Source organism: Panthera onca, chromosome C1, assembly GCF_046562875.1.
Source record: "Panthera onca isolate mPanOnc1 chromosome C1, mPanOnc1 haplotype 2, whole genome shotgun sequence".
NCBI lineage: Eukaryota > Metazoa > Chordata > Mammalia > Carnivora > Felidae > Panthera > Panthera onca.
The window spans coordinates 180,545,908-180,572,378 of NC_138346.1; the positions used below are offsets into that span (position 1 = coordinate 180,545,908).

General features: G+C 41.9%; 2 protein-coding genes across 9 annotated transcripts in view; one reads left to right on the forward strand and one right to left on the reverse strand.

Moving 5' to 3' along the window:
- The window catches only part of TTC39A (tetratricopeptide repeat domain 39A), a 54,033-nt gene extending 43,755 nt beyond the window's left edge, over positions 1-10,278 (forward strand). For 7 of the 8 annotated variants that reach the window (XM_060625116.3, XM_078451915.2, XM_078451919.1 and 4 more), the window contains exons 13-18: positions 3,210-3,301; positions 5,465-5,585; positions 7,660-7,771; positions 8,175-8,289; positions 9,373-9,489; positions 10,037-10,278. In XM_060625116.3, the coding sequence (XP_060481099.1) occupies positions 3,210-3,301; positions 5,465-5,585; positions 7,660-7,771; positions 8,175-8,289; positions 9,373-9,489; positions 10,037-10,160 (681 nt within the window). In that variant the 3' untranslated portion in view covers positions 10,161-10,278. The remainder of the gene's footprint in view (positions 1-3,209; positions 3,302-5,464; positions 5,586-7,659; positions 7,772-8,174; positions 8,290-9,372; positions 9,490-10,036) is intronic. The other variant, XM_078451916.1, reaches the window with a different exon arrangement.
- A 6,851-nt stretch (positions 10,279-17,129) lies between these two features.
- The window catches only part of RNF11 (ring finger protein 11), a 39,999-nt gene continuing 30,657 nt past the window's right edge, over positions 17,130-26,471 (reverse strand). Inside the window, exons 2-3 of the mRNA XM_060625109.3 lie at positions 20,901-21,070; positions 17,130-19,398 (exon numbers count right to left, since the gene is read on the reverse strand). Of these exons, the coding sequence (XP_060481092.1) occupies positions 19,227-19,398; positions 20,901-21,070 (342 nt within the window). The 3' untranslated portion in view covers positions 17,130-19,226. The remainder of the gene's footprint in view (positions 19,399-20,900; positions 21,071-26,471) is intronic.

Below are 26,471 nucleotides of genomic sequence, written 5' to 3' on the forward strand. Positions count from 1 at the left end.
TTCTGTGTGATTCAGAGGCCTTTGCTTTTCCCTTGTTCCTTAAGTCCCACGGAGGAGGCCCCTCCTGCCTTGAGACCACCCTGCTGTTGAAGGTGTACTCTCAGACCCAGCCTTTGTGGGCCTGACATTCATTCCTCTTCACCTCCCACTCCCAATGAGAAAAACAACATCAGGGAAGGAACCTTGTTGAACTGAAGTGACCTAGAAGCTTTCCTATGGTGGAAGGCAGGCAGCTGGGTTCACCTACACAGGGAAGAGGCCTGGGGTGGCCTCACAGCTGCTGTGAGGAGCAGAGAGAGCGCCAGCCTCCCAGGTGTCAGGAAATCTGGACATGAGTCAGCTCCATCTCCAGCCTGCTGTGTGACTTTGAGGTGGTTGGTCCCCTTCCCTCTCCAGTGCTTCCCTCAGAAGTGTTTTCTGGGAGTGGGGGTTGTAGCGCCTCGAGTTCGGGGCCTCATTCATTCCTAATCTGCAGCATTTGGCCATCAGAGTCCACCAACTTCCAGCTTTAGGTACTTAAGCTTATGGTCACTGCCATATGCACCAGCCCCTCTGCTCTGCATTCCTCTGCCTGAACTGTGCCAAGTCATCCCTGTGGAGCCTTCACTCCTGTGCTCTGTGACAGTGGTGTGCTTAGGGCTGTAGTGGGGGAATCCAAGGGGAACTCACAGGCAGCCCTGGGTAGCCCAGCCAAGAGGACAGAGGAGGAGGAATTAGGGTGGCAGAGTGGAGGAAGTGGAGCCAAGAGAACAGCAAGGACAGAGGCTCAGGAGCTAGGGTGCTGCCAAGAGGTTCTGTGTCACCAGGTGAAGGGGTTTGTGGGTGGGAGTGCAGGCGGCTACAAAGGGATCTCCCTCAGGCCACTGGCTGTAAGCTTCTTGAGGACAAGTACTGTCTGTTTACACAGACCCTGGTAGAGTAATGCAGCAAAATAAATGTGTGGAGTCACTGGGCAGTCAGATAAGCCTGGGAGACAGGACTCCCAGCAGGCGAGGCGGCGGTGTGGCTGTATAGCATCCTTTGATAACTTGGATGTCTGTGGGTCTCAGAACTCTAGGTTACTTTATCCATCCTAACTTCTGGTGATTCAGTGAGGGTAAGCTGTTTTGGGTGGCTGAGGGGTAGGAGAAGGCTCTTGGAGGAAGCCCGCGGCTGAGCCTGGTGAGAAGAGAGAGTGGCTTCCCAGGCAGAGAGATGGCACAGGACTGATGGGGAAGGAATGGCACAAGAGGAGCCAGACAAGCAGAGGGCCTTAAGTGGCTGTTAGGCCTTTAGTCTAACAGTGGGGGAGCCCCTGATGTGTGTGGCTTGGATCTGTGCTCTAAGAATCCCTCCTGCAGTTGCTGGCACCCCATGTGCCAGGTCGAAGACATCCAGCAGTGAACAGAGCAAAGACCCCTCCATCTCAAGGCTCATATTCTAATGGGAAGAGGGACAAGAAACATACAAATAGATGTGCAGTGTAATATGTCAGGCTGGTATGTGTAGTAAAGAAAAATCAGGCAAGGCCTGTCTGAGAAGACACCAGAATGAAGTGCAGGAGAAAGCTATGTGGGTATCTTAATGAGGAGCATTCCAGGCCAAGGACACTGAAAATGCAAGCGTGAGGGAGGGGGAAGCTGAGTGTGTTTGATATGTTCTGGAAACAGCCCCGGGGCCATTGTGGCTAGTGATGTGTGTGAGGGGGAAACAACAGGAGATAAAGTTGGAGAGGAAACTGAGGAAGACAGGGTGAGGGCTCATAGTCCATTGACAGGGAGTCTGGATTTTATCCTAAGCATGATGGGATATGAAGATTTCAAAGAGGGACTGACATGATCTGACTTTAAAATATCAGAGTGGCAATGGGGTGGACATGGCTTGCAGGGACAGGGGTGGGAGCAAGGAGATGGGTTAGGAGACCGTATGGACAAGGGCAGTAGAAAGACATCCCTGGTGGCCTGGAGCAGGGACCCAAGGTGGAGGCTGGTTGCAGTAAGTGGGATTCAAGAGCTATAGGAGGTAAGATCATCATGACTTGGTGACTCAGTTCCAGGGCAGAGAGGGAGAAGGTAGGGGATGACACCAGGCTAAAGACAGGATGGGCAACAGTTTCAGAGGGGGTAGATTCTTCCCATACCCCCTCAAAGACCAGCTTTTCCTCATTTTTTGAAGGGTGGATGAAAGTGTGGAGGGCAGAGTGCAACTGGGAGTAACCCTGGCTTCAGCCTGGGAGGTGCCCCTGGTGGAGGCTGCTTTCTGCCTTCTCCTGAGACTAGACTCCAGGATCTTCTGCTCCCTTTCCTTCTCCACCCCCTACACTTCTTTGTAGACCACCCGCAGGTACTTCCTCAACAGCCCCAGCTAGCAGGAGCTGAGGTTCAAGGCTTGGCCACTGGAGGGCAGTACAGAACCAGGTTCCTCTGGTGTTGGACTTCTGGGGAAGGGATGTATCTGGAGGTGGGGATAGGGGTCTCTGCACAACTGCATCTTCCCTGTCTGGGTTGGCTGTGGATCCAGTGGGCAAGGCCCTTAAAGCCACACACACTTAGTGTCATTTCCAGCTCTGCTGCTGCCCCCCCCCCCCCGCCCCCATAAGTTCTGCAGTCCCAGGAAGCAGAGGCGAGGTGCAGATTCCTTTCTAACATGGTCTTTTGAATCCTGTAGGGTGGTGTATGTACAGTGCCTGGCACACAGAAAGGCAGGGACCCTGAGCCGACCCCTGACACACTCTTGCAGCCTCACATCTCTTTTACACATTCTATGGTTTATGCTATGATTTATGCTTCTTACTACACATCTCTGCCCCTCCCTGGCTTTGCTGAGGCTGTTGCCCTTGCCTGAAAGGTCCTTTTTCAGATCTCTGTGAATCTTCCCATGGTTCTCAGGGGTCCAATCTAAAGTAATTGCTTCCCCAAAGCTCTTACTGTCCTCTTTGTATATCTATCCTTGCCTCAGCACTGCCCTGCCCTGCCCTGCACATCCACTAGTTGCTTGAGTCCTTCTCTCCACTGCTTCAGAGGGAGGGCAGCTACTTTAAGTAGACATGGGCCTTTCCTGGACTTAGCTCCCAGCTCAAGTCCTCAAGGTACTTCAGCTTCCTTACCCTCAGTTTCTCCCCTGGGGCTTGGCTACTGTGCTGGCCTAGTGAGGTCTGAATGAGGTATCTGTGCCAATCTGGGGCTGACTGGAAGGCCAGCTGCTCACACCTGTTGCTCTGCCTTGCACAGGCCACCTACATCTACATGAAGGCCGCCTACCTCAGCATGTTTGGGAAGGAGGATTACAAGCCGTTCGGGGATGATGAAGTGGAGTTGTTTAGGTGGGTCCTACCAACGCACTCTATCCTACGCCTCAGCCACATCTGCCCACAGCTGCCCTGAGGTGTAGGCACTAGGGAGGGTGGTGGTGGGCTTCTTAATTCCCCTGGCTCTGGGCTCCCTGACCCTCACTCAGGATTCCCCCATGTGCCCCATTCCCTTCCATAACCACCATCTCCTGCTGCTGCTTGTTCCAGCTCTTTGAATCTGTTCGGAGGCCTTTCCCCCCACTTCATGAAAGTGGTTTGTCAACATCTTTTCCACTGAGTCTCTTTCTTCTGGTCAATGGGACAGATGTGGACACTGCTGTCCAAAGAGGTCAAACAGGATGAAATCCACCCTCTGCCATTTCTTAGCTGTCACTGTGAACCATTTCAGCAGCTATAAAATGGGAATAACAACTTCTGCCTTGCAGAGTTGTTTTGTGAATGAAATAGAGACTATATTTAAGACATTGGTGTAAGGTCTGGAGCCACTAAATGTTGGCTGTTTTTCTTAGTCTGTATTGCTGTTTGCCTTCTGCGAAGTGTCTAGAGCAGGGCTCAGCCTCAGCAGGCTGAGGATGGAGCCTAGGGCCTTCCTCTGGCCATGGGTGAGGGTTGACCCTAATTTGCAGACCTGGAAGTTGTGGTAACCTGAGCTTTCAGCTACTGTTGCCACAGTCGTAGGGTGTTTATCATTTATCCAGTGCCTCCACTTCTCAATCTCATAACTCTTCCAGAAAGCCTGTGAGGTTAAGTATCTGTGGGGAGGAAGGATCATTTTTTTACCCTCTACTTTTTTAGGTTCTTAGCTAGAGACTGGCTGAGACCACCGCCCCCCCCCCCGCCCCCCATTAATAAAAGATTAACAAGAGAAAAATAAACCAGAGTTTAATAACATGTATACCTCCTATACACATGGAGAGACCCAGTTTTTCTGGAAAAACAGTAACTGAAATCACCCAAACCATCTCCAGCTAAAGATAAAAGATGTTGGAGACAGGGAGCCAGTTATGGGAGGTTTCCAGGCAAAGCACAGTAAAGGAGGGATAAGGTTGTTATGCAGATTTAAGTCTCTGCCTCCTTTAAGAGTTTCTAGGGCTTTTCCTCCTCTTCCAGGTACAGAGGAGATGCCCCTACAAATGGAGGTCTCCCTTATAAATGTTATTGTCTCGGGCCCCTGGATGGCTCACTAGGTTGAACATCCAAGTGTCCGACTTCAGCTCAGGTCATGATCTTATGGTTTGTGAGTTTGAGCCCAGCCCCATGCCTGGCTCTGTGCTGACAGCTCAGATCCTAGAACCTGCTTCAGATAGTGTCTCCCTCTTCTTTGCTCCTCCCCCCACTCACTCATGCATGTGCTTTCTCTCAAAAATAAACATTAAAATTAAAAAAAAAAAAAATCTCTTACAAAAGAGAAATTTCTACTCGGTTTTCAGAGCTTTTCCTATATCTGCTGTCTCTTAATCAGCCTAAAATAATCCTTATGTCACACAGGCATATTCTGGGGTAACAAATTCTACTCCCCTTCATATCATTATCTCCAATTAGAGATGAGAAAACTGGGGCCCAGAGAGGTTCCATAGTGAATAAGCAGGGGAGGTGTTTGGCAGGGAAGTCACAACTAGATCCAGCTGTTTCCTGGGCCTGGATGGCTGAAGCCTGAGGGTCACAGCCACGCCCAGTGCCTGTGGCACAAATCAGGAGTGTGGGATGGAGCTGAATGGGTGAGGTTTCCCCCAGCCCCCCCATGTGGAGGCTTGCCCAGCTGCACACATTTTATTCTGCCTTTGGAAACAGCTGAGGGCACAACTCACGTGGCAGGACTTAATTAAAGGTTTGAGCTGTGTGGTCTTGGGCAGGTCCTTCCCTTTCTCTGGGTATTAGTCTTCCCTGTGAAACTGGGGTCAGGCTTCTCTGGCGTTCTGGAAATGAGGCCTGGGAGTGGTGAGACAACTAGCAAAGCAGGCCTGGGGAGTTTGCTGACATTCTCATGTCTGCCAGCTGATGTGGAGGAGGCCCCTTGCCTAGCCTTAGGAAGTGGGCAGGCCATAGCCACAGGCTGAGTCCAACACTATCCTATAAACTTGGGGAACCAAAGCCCAGAGAGGAGCGAAGCAGAGGCTGGGCAGGTTGAGGATCTCGGTCCTTAGTTTTTTCTCACCCTCCTCATCTCTTTCACAGAGCAGTGCCAGGCTTGAAGCTCAAGATTGCTGGGAAATCTCTACCTACAGAGAAGTTTGCCATCCGGAAGTCCAGACGCTACCTCTCTCCCAAACCAATCTCGTTGCCAATCCCGGCTCTGGTAAGTAGGAAGGTCTTGACTGTCTCTGCACTTGTTTGGGATTGTGGGGATTATCTGAGAGCCAGAGATACAGCTATGACAAGGGGGAAGTGGATGAGGAAGCAAGACCTTCATACCTCAGGGGCCTGGAAAGGATTTCAGTTTATCTGAGACTGTTTGGGAAGCATACAAATGAGTCTGAGCCATCCCCTGCCTGAGAAAGTACTGGTCTGGTGGGGCTAGGGAAACAGGTGAGCAGGCTTCAGATGCCTCAAGATGAAAGAGCAGGCTCACACCCCTGTGCCCAGGCAGGGGCATCACTCAGCTGTTTCTGTTCCCACCCAGTCTGTTTCAGTCTTGTCACATGATTATAATTGTTGACACTGTCCCCCTCACTGGACCAAGCTTTTGAGGCCTGGGACCATGTTCTGTTCGCCTCTGAAATAACAATAGCTGACAGTATTATTGGGCACTTGCTGTGTGATCAAGGCTCTTTACACCCCTTGCCTCATTTGGTCCTTAAAACAACTCAGAGTAGGTGCTGGTGTTATCCTCATTTTAGAAACGGGGATAATAATGCCTAATAGATAAATAGAAAGATGTCTAATAAATAGATATAAATATAAAAATAACTTGTCCAGGTCACACAGCTAGTGAGTTGGGAATTAGAATTTAAATCTAGAATGGTTCCAGAGCCCATATTCTGAACCAGTGTTGTATGATGCTAATTCCATGCATGATCTGAGCTGGCATCAGAAGTTTCCAGCTTGTTAAGAGTGTTGTTTAAATACTAAGGTAACCCGAAAAGTAGAAAGGGCACTGCTTTTTTCTGGTCCTGGCTCCACTATTCACTGACAGTGTGACCTTGGATAGGGTTCCCTTTCCCTTAATGTAAAATATATACCTTGCCCATTTCATAGAGCAGTTAAGAGAATTAGCTGATAAAATGTGTTAAGTACTTTATAAATAAAAAAAACTGAATATTAATACAGAACTTCTATATCCTGGATATCTTTAAACAAATTTTGAAACTGCTTATAGTTTGAAATGCATAATAAAACTATCATATGGGGGGGTATGGGAAGGAAAGGAATGGGGAAGCAACTATACCAAAAATTTAGAATTTCCCAAACTGTAATCTGCAAAATGTTTATTTATGCCTAAAATAGTTTTGTGTATTAAATGTATTCAAGACAGTCTAAAAAAGTTTATTTGCTGTATATACCTTTTGGAGCCTTTATGTAATAATATGTTGTAAGTCTTCAAGAATAAGCATGAAGATGATTTTTTCCCTAACTTAACTGGCCACAGGCCTCTTTTTTTAATGGAATATTTGCTAACTTGGGACCATATAAACCTTTTGAGGAATACTGGTTCTAAACTTAAATTCCATCCCTGGAGTATAACAAGAAACATAATAACATCTTTATAGAACTTTTTGTATACAAATCACTTCCACATCTATTCCCTGGTTTCATAGTTTAGGAAATGCTAACACATTTACTATAAATGAATATTTAATTTAGTATTCTGAGCTTCCTGAGAGTTGAGACAAAGAAAGGAATCCAGATGTGTTTCATAGTATTTATGTGGGTAACTCAAGCCCAGTGCCTTGGGGGAAAAGAGAAGGTGACACAGTCTTAAGAGCTATTGGAAATCCTGAAGTGCTTAAGTAAGTATGGTTCCTCCAATATTTATCCTGCCAGCTGGAACAGGGAGGACTTCCTGGAGAGTGTGGGTCAAGGCCTGGTCCTCAAAGTATGGGGAAAGAGTTTTGACAGAGAGGTTTGGGAAAGAGCTGAACACCCAGGGAAGCTATGAACAGAAGAGTAATTGAAACCTATGTGCAGCTGTGAGCAGAACATCAAGGATATGGGCCCATCTTAAATCCACACTGGTGTAAGGTGAGATCCCAAAAAGTGATGAGGCTCCCTGCCATGATCCCTTCAAGTCCACAACTACATAGGCTGGGCTGAGACTTGGCATAAAAGATTAAAACTATAAGGGCTTTTAATCTGAGCTGCCCATTTTACAGCTGGGGAAACCAAGGCTCCACTGGGGAGGAAACCTGACTGACTTGCTCCCCTACCCTCAGGAAATGATGTACATTTGGAATGGCTACGCTGTGATTGGGAAGCAGCCTGAACTCACAGATGGGATACTTGAGATTATCACCAAAGCTGAAGAGACGCTGGAAAAGGGCCCAGGTGACTACCCTCAGGCCCTTGAATTTGCTAGGCTGAGTCAGACCACAGGTCTTTAAAGTTTCCCTCTACCAAAAATGTCCTTCCTCCTCTACCCAGGTAATGAACCTTTGCCTTTCTAGACTGAGCTTCAGTGGCAGTTCCTCTGAGCTGTCCCTTGTCCCCCAGGTAGGGTCAAGGCCTCCTCTGGGCTCCCACAACCCCTGGGCCTCCTTCAGTCAATCCTAATCTCACTGTACGGTCATTGTCTCAGTATCTGTCTTTACTTCCCAGATGTGAGCTTGCTGAGGACAGGGACCATGTGTGAGTTAACTCTCTGTCCCCAAGGCCCAGCAGAGTAGGGGCTCCATGCAGGAACTGTTGCAGAAATAAACAAGCCTGTCTTCCCTCACTCCCCTGTTCTTAGAGAATGAGTACTCAGTGGATGATGAATGCTTGGTGAAGTTGCTGAAAGGCCTCTGTCTGAAATACCTCGGCCGTGTTCAGGAGGCTGAGGAGAACTTCAGGAGCATTTCTTCCAAGTAAGTGCTTCTGAGGCTGCTCCCACTCCAGATGGCCTACTGCTGGGCCCACATCTCCTGGGTAGAATTGGGTTTCTCCTTCCTCACATGCATTCCAGGGCTTGACCCTAGCCTACCCCCATCCACTACACTTTTACTAGTGTCTCTTCTATGCCAGGATCCTTGCTGGGCAGAGATCATTCAGACCTCATCCCCTAGGGCCACCAGATTGCCCAACTACAGGGGTGCATCCACACAAAAGTTTCAGGTGAATGGTGCCTCCTGGAGTTTGTAATTCAATTCCACCTTTGAGGAGCACAAATGTTACAGATAGACAGCTATAGGCAACTCAATCTGGTATGACCAGGGCTATTACAGGAAAGCAGAGAGGACAGCAGGTGCCCTGAGGAGGGACCTATACGTAAAGTAAGATACCAAGAAAGGCTTTTCAGGGATGCCATTTTAACTGGGAAGTTCCATCAGGCAGAGAAAGAAAGGCAGGAGTTTTAAGTAGAGTAGGTACAGCATTCTGCAAAAAAGCCTGGACACAGGAAAAATACCTGAGGTTGGGGTGACAGTGATTAGGTCCTCTGCTGCCTTGGTGAAGTTATAGAGGGAAAAGGTACAGATGAACAGACTGAGAAAGTCCTGGATGTTTTGCTTACATGGCTGAACTTAATCCTGTAGACAGAAAAGATCCAGGAAGGTGACTGGGCAGGGCAGATTTGGGCTTCAAAAGGATATCTCTGGCAGACCAAAGAGAGTGAGTCAGAAGGGCCGGAATGGAGACCATAGACTTCCCAATTTAGTAAATCATTTAACCTGGACAAAGGGCATTGGGGACAGAGGCAGGCATGGGCAATACATGGCATGAGCCAGAAGTTGTTAGGGAATTGGGGGCTCTAGGTGCAGAGGACTGGAAGCCTCTGCAGTGAATCTTAAGCCTTTCTGTGGCTATGAAGGGAAACCTTCTCCAACCAGAATTCATTATCAGGAACTCCACTTGAGGGCATGGATTAGATCCTCCCTCTGGGGGAAGGCTCAAGAACCTATAGGATGTCTCAAGGGCAGAGCCTATAAGACATGTCCTCCTCTGTCCCACAGTGAAAAGAAGATTAAGTATGACCACTACTTGATCCCAAATGCCCTGCTGGAGCTGGCCCTGCTATTCATGGAGCAAGGCAGAAACGAAGAGGCTGTCAAACTCTTGGAAACTGCCAAGTAAGGCTGGAGGCTTGAATAGCCTTGGTCTTCCTACCCCCTCAGGAGCTTCACCCTGGTTGGTGGCAGAGGAGCACAGGCGCAGGAAGAGAGGGTGCTGGCAAGGGCATTATGGCAGTCCAGAAGCCAGGCCTGTGTCCCTGGGTACCCAGCTCTCACCTGGTGTAGAAGGCAATTCCCTCATTATCTGCCAGTGAGAATTGGAATCCCAGAAGTAGGGAGTGAATTACCCAGGGTCACAGCACAACTACCTGGTCACACCCAGGTCTCCTGCCTTCCAGCCTCATGAATTTACTTCTTCAAATCATTCCCTCAAGCTTGGGGACTCAACAGGAATAAGACTGGTTCCAGAGGGTGAGGGACTACCCATCCTTTCTGTTAATCCCTACTGGGCAAGGCCCAACTCTTTTAGACAGACCAGGATTTAAGCTTCTAAAAATCTTCCTTGGCCTAGTAGGTTCCTATAGTTCAGATTGAAGGAAAAGTACTTCCTCGAGCAGCCTTTTATGTTTGATTCTCTTATGTTTGATTCTCTGGTCTCTTCCAGGCAAAACTACAAGAATTACTCCATGGAGTCAAGGACACATTTTAGAATCCAGGCAGCCATACTCCAAGCCAAGTCTTCCCTAGAGAATGGCAACAGATCCATGGTCTCATCAGTGTCCTTATAGTTTTATGCAGCATTCCCAGGCTGGAAGACAGCTGGACAGAGCTGGAAACATTTCAAAAAGATCCCCTCCCCCTGCCCTGCCTTCGGGGTCCACCGGTGCTCCAGTGGGATGGCACAACATTTGTATTCATGCAGAAGAGAAGTCGGCATTTTCACCAGTGTGGCCAAGGGCCTTTACCAAGGACAGAGCAGGTGGAGCCCTCTGCCTGCCCTATCACACATACGGGTACTTGTTTTTCACTGTGATGTTTAAAAGAATGTATGAAGAGTTTACATGTTAGAAATACAGTAATGGTATCACAGTTGGCTTAAAAAAAAGTAACCAACCACCTGTAAATCTGTTTTAACCCATTCTAATCTGGAGGTAAATCTATGATGTCCAGGACCAAATTGCTTTTCAAAATTCAGCAAGGTCTCAGCTTCCAGGGCTGAAAGGACCCTTCGGAGGGTCTGTACCTCAAAAGCTTCAAGGCTTCTGAGGGGTGGGCATAGAGGTTGCATAAAGACACCCTCTACCTTACGTCTTACACTTCATTTTCATTCCCTCAGTAACTCTCCAATTAAAAAAAATGAAAGTTGTCTCACTAAAAAGACATGTGAGTCCATCTGTAGGAAAAAAATATATTAATATTCACCAGTAAGAAATAGGCGTTGCCCGGGGGGATGGAAGGGGAGCTGTGTGGCCCTTCTGTTGGGGGGAGGTTCTCAGACACAAGTCTGCATCCTCACTGTATGCCAAACTGAAACAACTGGGAATAATTTACGAAACAAAAATCTTCTGTATTTCACTCCAAGGTACATTTATTTACTGACAGCATTTTTCTTAGAATGGTTATTCTTGGCCTGTTGTATATATTTTAGATTTTTTTAGTAAGAGAAAAAAAGATATTTAATAAAACTTACACAACTTAAGAGATCATGCAACATCTATTTCAGTAAAATATGTTGCTTGAATTCTTGGGCAAGGCAGAAAGTCTCGATCAGAAGCCATGTGGCCCAGGTCTGTCTTATTTAGACAACATGTCTAAAATGTTTTAGAGTAAGTTATTAACATTTAAGAATGGGGAGATTTCACTAAAAATCTGGTTTCTGGCCTCTTATTTAAAAAGAAAATCCAATCTAGCAACACTGGGCTCATCCCTATAAGAAAATAAGGCAACAATCAGTTGGAACTGAGTAGGGACTGCTTTAAACACTTATATTACCCTTCTGGCCCCTAAAAGCATCTGAATTTTCAAACTCTGGGACTGTTACAGGGAGAATTCAAGTTTAGTGACCAACACCAAGTTTTACTATTCACAAGCTAATGACAGCATACTTCAACTTAACCATTTCCCTGGAGGGAAAAATCATGTACACAGTAAAAATATTCATCTGTGAAACGTGACTCCTCAAATACATGATGAATGCAATTTCTGTAAGGGAGAAACCACAGAGCTTTTCCAATCTTCCAGCATTGCTGGATTTTTAGTAAACACTTAACACTTGCCAGGGGCAGGTTAACATACAGCCAACCAGTCTTCTGTGACTAATACGAATGAAGTCCTAGGTTTTAAGCAAAGCAGATTGTCATTAGAAAAACAAAGCGGAAAACCCTCATTCAAGATCATCTTGCAGCACTTAGTGCTGTCAAAGCAGAAATGTCATGAAAGAAAACTTTTTGTTAGAACTAGACACAAGAATGCTCTACACCAAGAGCAAGTCCTTTGTAGGTTCTCTCTCCTCCACAGCCTGGATTCTGGGAGATCAGCCTATTTCTAGGTTGTTAGGGTAGTGTGAGAGGGGTGACTACAACCAGGCTACTGAATGAGGGTGGCCTTTTGTGGTTCCCTCACATATTAGAACACTAATACTACTGTATAAAAAGAAAACAGCACTGGTCACAGAATACCAAGCACAGTTGGCAAAAACTGCAGTTAAAAACAAAACAAAAACTTTTCATTTTAGGCACTTTTATTTTTTTTAAAAATTATGCCAGGATGTTTTTCTTGTCAATGTTATTACTGATTTCCTGCTGAGCTTCATTAATTAGCCTACATCACCTTATCTCTGTTGCCACGGCTGCAGTCTGACTAGTAAGTGAAATCAGTGGGTTTTGTCTCCCTTATGCCCCCTGCGGCTTGAGATAGTCTATTAAAAACATGTTTGGGAAGTAGGGTGAAAACATCAGGTGTCTAATACCATATCCTTGTACAGAGGCTTTGAAGGTGAAAATTCTGTCCTGGGCATCTCATTCTGTCTTATTTGAGCCATTTCTGGTTGGTGTTTCTCTAAGTAGTGCAGCTTTCCAGCACATCTGCCCTGGAGAGGCAGACATCAGGTGGAGAATTCTGGCCGAGAAGGAGACCTCAATTCTAGTCCCTGGATTGCTACCAATTTTCAGAGTGACCTTGGGAAGTCATGGATCCTCTAAAAATTAGTAATTTGCACTAGATTAAAGCTCTTTCCTGCTGTCAACAGTACTCTGGTCAAGTACATTTCTGGCTTTTCATCCCCAAAATGAGGCAAGATATATACCTCCCCATCCTTTGCCAAAGCCTTGTATCCCCAAGCAACTTAACCAGGAATGACTGGCTTTCTCAATCAAAGACCTCTGTAATAGCCCAGCACACTTGGAGAGCAAATAATCTTTATTTTGGGAAAACCTAAATCCTGTTACACAAAGGAACTCCATTGTTAGGAAGTAGTAACTATTTAATATGATCTAAACAGGCCCCTGGGAATGGAAAGTCTACCTCTGCCTCTCACTGGTCATAGGCCCTTGGACTGGCAAAGTGGCTTCCAGCAGTATGCTGGTCCCTATCAGCTCTCCCATGTGTTGGCAGGATTCCTTAAGCCTTATCTCTCAAGTCCGAATGGGAATGTTTCCAAGACAGCTTTCGTCATTCACAGCAAAAAGTCATAACCTGACAGCAAAGCCAGGACCCTTAAAAAGCCAATGCCAACCCAAGACTTGGCTGAGGCCCAGGTGGAAGAGTCCCAGCAACTGAAGAATAGCACCCAGGAGGTTTTCAGAAAGCCTCGGCCTGCTGAGTGCTAGAATCAAAGAAAAAAACATCCAGAGAGTTCTCTGGAGTTACTCCTAAGTTTCTTAGATCATGGTGAGTAGACAAGTCTTTTCCTTTGCTTTAAATTTAAAGCGTTAATAGTGTGCCTTTTCAACAACTGTCTATATCCTTAGCACCATCATACTAATTCACTGTAAATGAGAGGTACCTGGATACCAGGCAAAAAAGGGAACTTCTCTCACACACACACCTCTCAGATGCAGCTTTCCAAGGTTGGAAAACGCCTTTCTGTTTAGGTTAGCAAAGCTCTTTTGAAATCTAGGCCTTGAGAAATTCATTTCTAAATGAGCAATCTATGAATTGCTTCTACTGTATAAAGCCAACTGTTAAGTGACAAAATACAGTAGAGCCCTTCCTTTGGGAAGACAGTTATTGAAGGTTGCTATGGACTTCTAAAAGTTGACATTCAAGTTTAATCAGACAAACCACAGGCAATACCTCACAATTCACTGGATTGGGTTTTGTTTTCCTCACATCATTAGCAAACTGGTCAGAACACCAGATACCATATGCTCTGGGAAGAATAACAGCTAATATCAAGTGCTCGCTATTTACCAGTTGCTAGTCTAAGCACTTTACGTGTATCTGATCCTCATAACCACCCTATGATAAGGGGCTATTGCTGCCATTTTACAGATGGGAAAATTGAGACACAGATTAAATAGCTTGCCCACAATCACACAGGTATTATACAATAGAAAGATCTAAAGCCAGGCAGTTGAATTCTAAAGCCCATCCTTTGCTGAACTGCTGGTCAAACTGTAAAATTATCAGTTTAAAGCTGGGTCTGACTTATATTGGCCCCTGGGCCACTATTAAGGGTGGAAAAAGTACTGGATAATAGCTCAAACACCAGAATCCTTGGCTTGAACACATGGAGCATTTTGTCTATGTGACATGGTTCTGGAACTGGCAGAATGTAGCCTATTACCACACCTCTAGAATGGACAGTGCCAGAGGCCAATCTCAATGGTTTCTTTTTCCTATGTCTTTCTGATAGCATAATCCAGGTTTCCGAATTTACACAATGCCTAAAACTTGCTTTTGGAAGGCCTAGATTAAGTACTATGAGGCCGATTGAGAAATGGGGTTCATTACTTTTTCAAAATCAACCAAATCTCACGGTTCACCACTAGGACCAGACTCTTAAGACAAACCCTCAGTTACCTTTTCAACTTTTTCTCAAGGCCAAGAAATCTGGAGCCTACAAGCCCTGATGTTACAGAAGGGGTCCAAACCAAACAGGTCCTGTTCCTCCTTTGATCACAATCAGTTTCAGATGCTTAAAGTCTATACCTTACTCATAATGCTGTTTCGTTCATATGCAGAGAAAAACAAACTTTGTGGAAGCATCCAAAGATGACTAAATCTTCCAGTGGACAAAAACTTCTCTCAAGAAAAAAAAAATGTAAAGGAAAGTTAGTATCTCTCTTAAAGTTGCCTTAAAGACTTTATGAAAACAATAAATGGTTTTAGTCTATCAGCAACATTAATCAGATGGCTCCTGAACTAATGCCTATTGCTCAGAGTGATAAAGCAAAAAACAATGTGGACAATTAAGCAGATAAATCCAAATCCCTTTTGTACAATTTTGGTGAAGCACCTATCAACAATTTTATGGATCAGGAAATGGGTGTGAAGGGATTCGTGGATTATCTACTTGCTAAAAAGCAAGGAAAATAGCCAAAGGACAAACGGAAAAGCAAAGTATGGTTACTATCTGGACAATCAACTTCTGAATAATCAGTGAGTACCCAGTTGTGCTGTTAATTTTTAAAACTACCACTATATAATTTATAAAAGGACTGGGTACAATTAAGTGGGCTAATTTTTTTTTAAATTTTTTGGTGGGATGTTTTTATTAGATCCATAGGCTCTCAGGAAACAATTTACGAAGTATATTTAAATTAATATTGCCAAAATATATGTGCCTCATTCATTTACTAACATCTATATATCATTTTAATATAAGCCTTAATGTGTTGTAGGATCTTTAAAAAAAAATCATTTTTCTCTAGTAAAAATACTTTGTGCAGAGCTAATAAACAGTCCAATTAACTTCCCCTAAATACATAAAATCAACTTACTCTAGGCTTTCAAACCACTTAGAAAAAGTACTATTTTGAGATGTTTGTTATACAATCATTTACAGTTATTCCATTAAATCCTTTCCTTATGTTTCGCTTGAATTACTACTAACAAAAGCCCTAAATCTGAGTTGTGAGCATTACACCAATGCCTGACCGTAGGCAAATACATTTTTTTTTTTAATTTTTAAATGCTTGAGAGAGCAGAGGAGAGGGAGAAAGGGAGAGAGAGAATCCCAAACAGGCTCCCCTCTGCCAGCAGAGTTCAACATGGGCTCTATCTCACCAATTGTGAGGTCATGATGTGAGCCAAATCAAGAGCTGGATACTCAACCAACTAAGCCACCCAGGCACCCCACGTGTTTTGACATATACAGAACTAAGAAAAAATCATTTCAGAGACCATTTTTAATGGCTCTCAGGAAAATCACATCTAATAGTAGGTCAATCACTATATTCAAAGCAACAATGAAAATCTCCTAATTGGACATTTTACTCTATATTTTAAACAAGCATTTATTAGGCAACTAGATTTGTGTATGTCTTCAAGGAAAAAAATGTGTTTAAAGAGATGAATGGGTAGATCCAATCTCCTAACAGGCAGGCTAGCCTATAGTTTATTGATTCATTTCTGAAGGAAGCAGGAACATCAAGTAGCCTTCATGAATAAAAGAGGTATGAAATTGATGGAATTGAGACCTCAATGGTAAAAAATTTAGAACTAAGACCAAAAGGGAAGAAATTAGAAGGAATTTAGCTAAGTCCTCAAAGGGTTAATATAAATGCTGTCAGGAAGACAGCTCTGGGTGCTAATGGCTCTTATACCCACGCTTCCCATGAGGGGGACATCCTCAGCCAGGTCTGTGGCTTTTTGAAGAGTGTAAGATTAGAGTAAGGGAGCTGCACAGAGGGTACAGAAAGAGGGGGTTATAATCTTCTTTCTCCCACCCAGAAAAAGGAGATGATCTTTATATTCAGTGAGTAACTTTAAAAATATTTGAAGATAGTAACCAATCCAACTTCTCTCATGTCCACTAATTTCAAAATTAAAGGCTCACCAAATTAGTTGGGGTTACTACAGTGGCCACTGTGCCCTTACATGCAAGTGTAACCAATTGGCTATGGGAAACTGCTATAATGCCTTTGTAAGCAGAGGTAACCAAACTGCCTACATTTCTAAATTATGCCAAAGAAACTTACCTTCTTTACTATTTACCATTTCAGTCTCGGGAGTATACACAGGTCTGCTCTTGACTATTGTTATTCCTTTTGTAAAATGCATGCTTCCTTATGAGATTTGTGGTACGCAAAGAACTTGTCACCTCGATGCTCACTGTATTCTGTAAAATCATACTGGTTTATATCACACAGGAGACACGAACAGTAAGGGGAATCTTCTCCTGGTTTAAGAAATTTCCTATAAAGAACACTCAGAATTGAAAAAGTTTTTGTTTACCCAACTACACAAGTATTTGAAAGTAATACAACTTGTTGTGTTTACACTTAAAAGGGTAAGAATCTTACTTTTTCCTGATCAGGCTTTTCAGATATTTCAAATCCTATAGCCAACCCTGGACACATCTTGCCTAAATCTAAATGCTGTACCTATTATTTCTAGCTATAGAAAATTGGAAGCTATCAAGCTTAAGTTATGATCAGATGGTATTAAATGCCACACCATAAAAAATACTTCCCAAAAAGTATATAGACCTAGAGATTAAATTTATGAATGTGTACATTGTTTTAAACTTATACACTGTTTTAAAGAAAGATTAGATAATTTGAATAATATTCTAATGTAATCAACTCTAGCCCTTTACAACTGTATTATAACTTTATTTAACTTTAGTAAAAGCCAAAATTGATAGTTCTTAACATGATGTATGGAAATCAAAATTAAAGAATACAAAGTACCTTAAAATTTTCAGCTCAATACTAGTTCCTTCAATATTACTGCCAAACTTCTGTGAAAGAAGCCTTGTAATAAAAACTAACAGAAACATATTAGATGATATTTTTAAAGTTCACTTACCATTTTTAACAATGTAGAAAAAAAGGAAAGTCTGACTATAATACTTGATGACACAGACATGTTTAAGTAGAAAACACAGGATAAAAAAAGTAATATATCACTGAAAATATTGCACAACTTCAGGTGTTTCCTCCAAATTTGCTTTATGTAATTGGGTGGATATAAATTAATAAACAAAAACTTAAGCAAGATACATGTAACAATTTAAAAGAACCTGATAATCTAATTTCTCTCAGTTTTTCTCAATCTCATCTTTAAGTCTTTCCATCATGGGGCTCATAAGAAAATTAACCAACATATGTATACTACAGTCTAGTGTCAAATCTTTAAGAAGGTTTTATGACATACTGAATTCCTCTACAATGCAATAATGGAGAACCCTCAAGATACTTGTGTTTTGTATGTAGAAAAGTGTTAGAGTCAAATAGTCAACTCAATATAAAATAAACATTTCTGATTTGTTAGACTGAGATTGCTTCTCCTTTTGCTAATGAATGATTCTTAACTATAATATCACTGAGCTGAACAAATGTCACCTTTGAGTACATAAGGAAAAATAAACACATGCTAAATGGATAAAACATTACAAACTACATCTTTACTAGACCATCTCTACCTCTAACACTTCAGAAGCTTAGAGATTCAGAGTGCTCTTACATTAACTGCAAGAAAAAGATAAAGGAAAAATTCCTTCTTTGAGACCACAACTATGAAGTCACGTGGTTATACAAATTTTGCATTTGTGTGCAAAACATGAAATACATTTATTTTAATTCTCCCTGCTTAGACTTAGACTTGTCAGTCAGCTAGCAGGACTGTCCTTTCCAAGAAACAGAGACTGAGATGTGTTTTATATAACTTCAATAACCTCAGCACTACAATTATTAAGAGATGCAGTATCCTTTTGCTATGGTTCAAGACAATAAGGGAAAGAGGTCACAAGAAAGAATAAATCAAAACGGTTACAACTGAGCAACTTTTTTCAGTTTCACCATTGTGCCACTTTCATTTTACATAAGCGTGGTGGCATAAGTCAAGCTCAATAAATCAGAAATCTTAATATTTAAAATTTACCTTGACTTTTAATTATTACCATATTAACAACCAAAATAATTAGATAAAACACATAGGAAAGGGTAATAGTAAACCCCACTTTACTAGAGTTGGTTTCTTGACATAACTCATTTTTTATAGAAAAGGGATAGTGCATCTCAGTTTGCTTACAAGCTAGGAGATCACTTTGAATTCTGCATTTCCTAACTGCAAACAGATATAGCACTTATAACAGGTTATAAATAAACTGGTTTTCAAGCATAGAGCCAGCCCCAACGATAATAATACACTATTTAAAAAGACCTAAGGCAATGAATTCCATTTCCAATGGAAAAAAAGAACTGTGCAAACAAGCTTAAAACTACTTTTTTTTGTGCCAGTGTTATAAAATGTAGCTTTTAATAAAACCTTGACCCAAATGCCAGCAACTTCAGAAAAGAATTTTGGTGGGGGGAAAAAGAAAATTATTTCATGTAGGAAAAACAACCACTATCTTTTTCCTAATCTTCAACACACACAATTTAAACATATACAGCTGCTGTAACACTTTACACAATTCCTATGTACTGGAGCAATAACAAGATCTAAGTACAATTATGTTTTTAAACACCGGGTCAAGGCTTTACATAAAAATACCATCCTACTTTTCCCCCTAAGTTTCTAAAATATCACGTATTTTTTCCCCAACATCTGCAGCCATTCAGGAATTTTTAGGAAACTTTTGTGCATGATCTTAATTCCTAATCCCTGGCTCTTTGGGCTCAGTGACAAAAGATCAAAACCACCAAAAATGATGGTTCACTTAAAGTCAGACGAGAGACCCTGGCTCAATTAGTCTCATAGGACGAAAGCAGTGCTGCATCAACTGGCTCCATGCAAGAGGGGCACGTGAAGGATCTCATCAACCAGTCATCTATACAGTCCAGGTGATAGATGTGCATGCACGGCAGAAATCGAATTGGGTCCCCATACACAAAGTCCATCATACAGATCACACACCTGTTGGGGGTCAGGGAGAGAAATCAGAAAAAGCATGTTTAGAGAAGTCATCTAAAATACTCTTTAAAATCTCATTACAAAGACAGTGTTAAACTGAACAGATGAAAATGGCTTGCCTGTAATCCTACCACCTGAGCATGCAAACTGAATTTTTTCCTAATAAGCATTATTCCATCAACAACCTCTTACTTTGATCCCCTGGAAATGTGCCAAGTTTGAGACCTAACAGAGCAAAGAGGAATGGACCACATGGGGATCAAATCCATTCCTAGAACTGCATTTATAAAGCAGCTACATATTATAGAAGACACCTGAAGAAGAATGTGATGCTTCAAGGTAGGAAGCCATCAGATCAAATTTGTGTACCTGAACTCAGCTTTTAGTGTAAGCCCAAGAGTAAGATAGTTTTCATTTTAATAACTATATGTAAAAACAACCACTAAATTCAGCCTACTTACTGGACTGTTATAGTTAAAGATCTCTTCATTAACCCTAGTTTCAAGTTCACTGCATTTTTCTACAGGTTTAAGAAGCAACCGAATACTGTAATATTTCAGAAGTCCGTATTCTAGACAGTTTATTATCTTAGGTACTAGTACTAAATAGTGCTATGGCTCAAAGAGCCAAGCATCAACATAGTAAATTAAATTATGTCTTGAGCTCTGAGGACAAAAACTTCCCAGAAGTAAAATTTTATATTCAACTCATCAGGCATAATAAAATTATTCCACGAATTAAGAATAGGTGTAAGATTTTCCAAATTATCACTAAAACTCCTTAACCATCTTAGTGGCTGCATAATCTACCAATGTATTCCTATAAAACAATTTACTTAGCTATACTTCTACTCTAAATAAAACCATGGTGAATATCTTGTGTATAAAGTGCTAAGAGTTGGAGTGAGGTACACATTTTAGGATAGAGCTTTAGAATTAACTGTCTCAAAGGGTATAGACCTGAGAAAGTCTTTGACATATTGCCAAACTGCTTTCCCAGCAGACAAGGCCACCAGCACACTTACACAGGTGAATCATTTTTAAGTGATACATGGACAGGGACAACATATAACATGGTCAGAATTCACACCATTTCATAGCTATTTTTTTTTTTAATGAAAATTCTTAATTGCTGTATCTTTTTTTTTAATTTTTTAATGTTTACTTTTGAGACAGAGAGAGACAGGGCATGTGTGGGGAGGAGCAGAGAGAGGGAGACACAGAATCTGAAGCAGGCTCCAGGCTCTAAGCTGTCAACACAAAGCCTGACGCAGGGCTCAAACTCACTGACCGTGAGATCACGACCTGAGCCAGAGTTGGATGCTGAACTGACTGAGCCACCCAGGCGCCCCTTTAATTGCTGTATCTTAATAGTCTCTTGCATGAACTAATTAAATATTCATCTTCTAAAATGTAGGAGAAAAAAAAAATAAAATGTAGGAGAATATTTTTCAAAAGCAAATCTCTGGAGCTAGAACTCTGAAACATGTATAAATTAAAACTTACTCCCGGATCTTTTTTTCTGATCCATCCCTTCCAGGGTCATAAACTCCTTTAGGCAGATGTTGTATAAGGCCTATTCTTTGAGCTATCCTAATTTGTTCCTCTTCGGTCAGCTGAGTTGCTAGGCGAGTCTGGCTAGGTGTTGGATGGTAGACCGGAACTGGAACTTGTTCCTAAATTTAAAAAAAGGAGAAAATGATTATTTTTTAAACACTGTTTTCTGGGGTAATGTTTTCCGTTTCTTATTTTTTTTGGCTTAGTGGGTGGGAGGGGACCTTGGGGAGAGGTATGCTGGGCTAGTGTGCAGTCGTATGAGATTATTTCACCCTGCCTTTACTTAATAGCATATCTGACCAATTATTATATTTAATTTTTAATTATTTTATTTTTTTACTTTTATTTTATAGAAAGTACAAGTGGGAGGGGGTAGAGGGAGACAGAGAATCCCAGGCAGGCTCCGAGCTGTCAGTGCAGAACCCCATGTGGGGCTCGAACTCACAAACCATAGGAGCATGACCTGAGGTGAAATCAAGAGTTGGACTCTCAACTGACTGAGCCACCTAGGTGCCCCAGGGGATGCTACTTTAGACAGGATGCTCACAACAAACCTCTCTGATTCGACATTTGAGAAGAGACCTCAATGAAATATGAGGAAGATGGTGCATCTGTGACCTAATGATTTCATTGTGGCTGGCACCATTTCTGAGCCACCTAAAATGGTTTTCCAGAGAACATCTCTACTGAATAGACAGACAACTTCCAATACATGTATGGAGGTTTCATGGGAAATTTTACGTCAAATCACAACTACCAATTCACTTTAGAAAATGTTACCTCCATTCATCCTTTAGGATCACTCCTCATCTCTATAATTTAAGCACTTGTTTACCAGGTCACTAATATTTGCAACTGTGAGATTATGCCTCCAGGAATAACTGCTTAATCTGTGTTAAGCTTAAAAAAATTCTGTGAAATGATCTCCATAATTATCCAGAACTAGCATCAATTGAGACTGCTTTGAACTAATGGCATTTCTGGTTGAAAATAAAATAATTGAGAGCACTCATAATGAGAAACTTTCTAAGGGCTCAAGTATAAATATCCTTTCCAAACAGAAACTTTAGTGGAAATAAAAAAAATTTTAGTGGAAAGTCTCAGATACATATAAATTAGGCTCCAATATTGAATATTTGATTCAAGGAAAAAGACTTTTCCAGTGTCTCCTAACATACCACTTTGTCCTTTTAAACTGGCCTTATTCGTATAAGGCCCCTTTTCTGAGAGTAGTTAGAATTTATCAAAGGCGGTTCAACATTAGACTTTAAATATTCTTTTCTCTGAGATTCAGAACAAATGTTTAATTAAGAATCTCAAAACCCAGGGGTGCCTGGGTGGCTAAGTTGGTTAAGCGTCCAACTTCGGCTCAGTTCATGATCTCACGTTCCGTGAGTTCGAGCACCGTGTTGGGCTTTGTGCTGACAACTCAGAACTTGGAGCCTGCTTTGGATTCTGTGTTTACTTCTCTCTCTGCCACTCCCCCCTCTCACACTCTGTCTCTATGCCACTTAACAGAGTAACCACGTTTAAGCTATTTAACCCATCTGGATTAGATTCTACAATACAGGGTTGCTATAAGGCTTAAAATGAGGAATGGTCAGCCTTGAAATGGCAGGAACTCAAATGGTAGGTATTATAACTATTAATAGTGCATTCAAAGAACTATCATCTATTGTTGCAAACTAGCTGTTTCCTGTAAGTTCCATGCATTTCCACTTTACTGCCTTTGCTCTTGCTATTCCCCTTACCTTTCCCTGCAGTCCAGTGGTCCAAATTATGCCTTGCCCAGAAGGTTATTGACATGAAGCCTTCCCCAATCCTCCTCCCTACCACCTAGAGTCTGTCTCTAGCCCAGCTTAATTACATAGGTGTTGTCTACCTATAAGAGAAATAGGAAGATTATACAGATTACAGTAAAATGTCAATTAACCAGTGCAGTCATCAAGTGAAAAAAAGAGACTGTCCATTCTTCCAGCTTTCCCAGTAAGTACCAAGCTGACTGCATTTCTCTAGTACAGCTCGAAAGCTTTCTTTCAGCCCTGTATATCTACAGCACTACGAGCACAGGCAATTTTTGCTTTAAAGACATTTTTTTAAATGCATATTTCTATTTTTTTTTTTTTAATGTTTATTTTGAGAGCGAGGGCACACGCACGAGCGGAGGAAGGAACGGGCAAAGAGAGGGAGAGAGGGAATCCCAAGCAGGCTCTGCATTGACAGCAGGGCTCGATCCCATGAACCATGAGATCATGACCTGAGCTGAAATCAAGAGTCAGACACTTAATCAACTGAGCCACCCAGGCACCCCTAAATGCGTATTGCCTTTTAAATGAGCTTTGCACATACACAAAAAATTTTCAGTCTATAGCCCAAATTCAGAATCTGTTACATGCAACATGTATATTAAATTCACAGTTTATGCACTAGAAAAATAACTGATCAGGCTTTATAGTGAATATAAAACTTAAGACCCTGTGGTTATTACTGCTCATAAATATGACTGTTGCATCTTTGGTTTAAATACTCACCCTTTCAAGGTTTTTTACCTCGTAGGCAAACTTAAAATAGCATAAAAGTTTCATGGTTCAATGTGAAAAAGCTCTGCCACTTACTAGCTATAAGAAAAGGCTTGACCATATTTTTTAAACCTCTCTGAGCCTTAGTGTCTTCATGTGTAAAGTACTAGGACCACTGTAAGAATACAATAGGAATTCCAAGTATTATTCCTGGCACAGTAAGATACATAAAAAAGCTAACTGAATGTTAGCTATTATCACTGTAGCTCTACTATTATGACTATGGAACAACATTCCAGTATTTTAAGAAATGGATTGGATTTACAATTTTACATGTCAATTATACCTCAACAAAGCTGAAGTAAAATTTAATTTTTAAAAAAATTGTTTTTTGTTGTTGTTGTGGGGGCGCCTGGGTGGCTTAGTTGGTCAAGCGTCTGACTTAGGCTCAGGTCATGATTTCAGTTAGTGGGTTCAAGTCCCGCATCAGGCTCTGTGCTGACTGCTCAGAGCCTGGAGCCTGCTTTGGATTCTGTGTCTCCCTCTCTCTCTTTCTGCCTCTTCCCTTGCTCATGCTCTTTCTCTCTCAAAAGTAAACATTAAAAAAAAAAAGGTTTTTTTTTAATGTTTTATTTTTGAGAGACAAAGGACGAGCAGGGGAGGGGCAGAGAGAGAGAGAGGGAGACACAGAATTCAAAGCAGGCTCCAGGCTCTGAGCTGTCAGCACAGAGCTGGGGCTCAGACCCATGAGTGGGAGTTCATGACCTGAGCTGAAATCGGATGCTCAACTGACTGAGCCATCCAGGCGCCCCCAAAATTTAATTTTTTAAAAAAGAAGAAATGGATTGGATTATGGCAGAGCTAAGTAAAAGTTTTCAAAAAGGAACCTAAGAATTCAACTAAGACCAACTCTCATTTTATGGGTCTAAACTGGCATACAGTCACATAATTACTAACAATAACAGAATTAGAATTCAGGTCTCCCTTTTTTTTTTTGGTCTCCTTTTTAAGTCATTAATTTCCACTGTACCATTCCTGGTTGCCAGACAGCAAGGAGATTCTGCAAGTTAAATGATTTGGCTTGTGTCTATTTACATTACTATTCACATTACTTTGAAGAACAGTACACTGAAATGACATTTTAAGAAAGCCACAAAAAAAAGGCCTATCTAATAAATGGTTCTATAAAGGTTTTTCATCTATGATAAAGGTTTTATAATTTTTGTAACTTCTAAATTTTAAGAATTTCAAACAATATCAAATCCATCTTTGAAACTATGCCTGTATAGGTTCTATTACTGATAGAAAAATAAACTCCTAAGTCTGATCATACCTTCCTGTCTGTCCTTTGTTTGACACTCCTGAGGGCTGTTTCAGGTAGTTCTTCCCATAAGGCTGGGATGTCAAATTCTGCTACTAGTGGACAGTTTCTCCTTGTTCTCACTTTGGGATATCTTTTCTCTGGTGTCACTTTCTTAAACTACCTGTTCTAAAAAGGTAACATGGCATACTAATCCAATGGGTTTTATGAGCCATATAACTATCTTGTTCAGAGTACTCTTATTTATAATTAGAATATTTGAAACTGAGCTACTATGGTGGAATGGGGCTGGGATGAAATGTGACCTGGGAAGGATGAGGATCCCCATCTCCACCCCCCTACCTGGGGCATGTTTGCAGAATCACACAAATCAACAGAACAGTTTTTCATATGCTGCTATCTAAAAATAAGGAATTTTTAGTCTGAAAAATTAAATCATAAGACTGGACTCTTACTTACTGTGGTGACTGTTAATATCTTTAATCGTCCCTTAAAACCTTTGAATAATCAAGGTAACAGCACCACTTTAGAAGGTGATGATGCAATCATAAGATAACATCAAAGAGCTTTGTAAATGTCAACATTTCTAAGTTATTCTAACCATTTGTTTTCTCCCCATCACCAAATGACTCTGGTTTGCAGACTTTAAGCTGTTATTGCCCCTGGCTTTGGTCCTGGCTTTCTAGCCTGTCCCTGAATACAAGAAATTCTTTGACCTCTCTTGTGACCCCTGCCAGCTCAGTTTTTTACCCTTGGATTACCATTTCCATCCAGGTGAGGCTACACTCCTAACTCTCAGTCCCAATCCATCTAATTTGGCACAAGATGACACATATGAAGTCACACTAGAACAACTGGTATAAGACTATGGGTAATAATGGTCTCCAAAATCCTTGCACGTACCTACTACTACGAACAAAAAAGAATTGTTTTAAATTGTTCTAAGTTGTTTTAGAACTAGTAATTTCTAAGCATGTACTTTTTAAGAGGCTAGATTTCCTTGGTCTTCTGGTTCACATGTGTACGGAGAACAAAGAAAGAACAGAAAAGGAAAGCTCTATGAAGAAACTAAATTAAAACCCTATCTTTTAATTATTCATATTATGAATGTATTTTCTTTGTTATTTTTTGTTAAACAAATGGAACTCTCTAATAAGCACCATTGAGATATTTAAAATGATTCAACATTCTGATTTCAATTTACATACAACTCTTCAGAAAGCCACAGAGAAAAGGAAATGACTAAGAACTGCTGGTATTTTAAAGATGCTATGGCCTCACCCTTCTTAACACATACACCTAATTTTAATCCCATTATAGTTGTTAAAATGGCTTGATGTATGAGTTACTGCTTACTGACTAGGATCCGATGGTATTTTCTAGTTGGCAAAATGTTTGTTTTTTTTTTAATGCTTATTTTTGACAGAGAGAGAGAGACAGACAGACAGAGAATGAGTGGGGGAGGGGCAGAGAGAGGGAGACCCAGAATCTGAAGCAGGCTCCAGGCTCCCAGCTGTCAGCACAGAGCCCGACGCGGGGCTCGAGCTCCCAGAGTGCGAGGTCATATGCTCAACCGACTGAGCCACCCAGGAGCCCCCAAAACAGCAATTTAAAAAGATTTGTATTCTGGGGCAGTTCTCACCATTCCCTAATTGATGGCTCACTGTATCTAAACTCCTT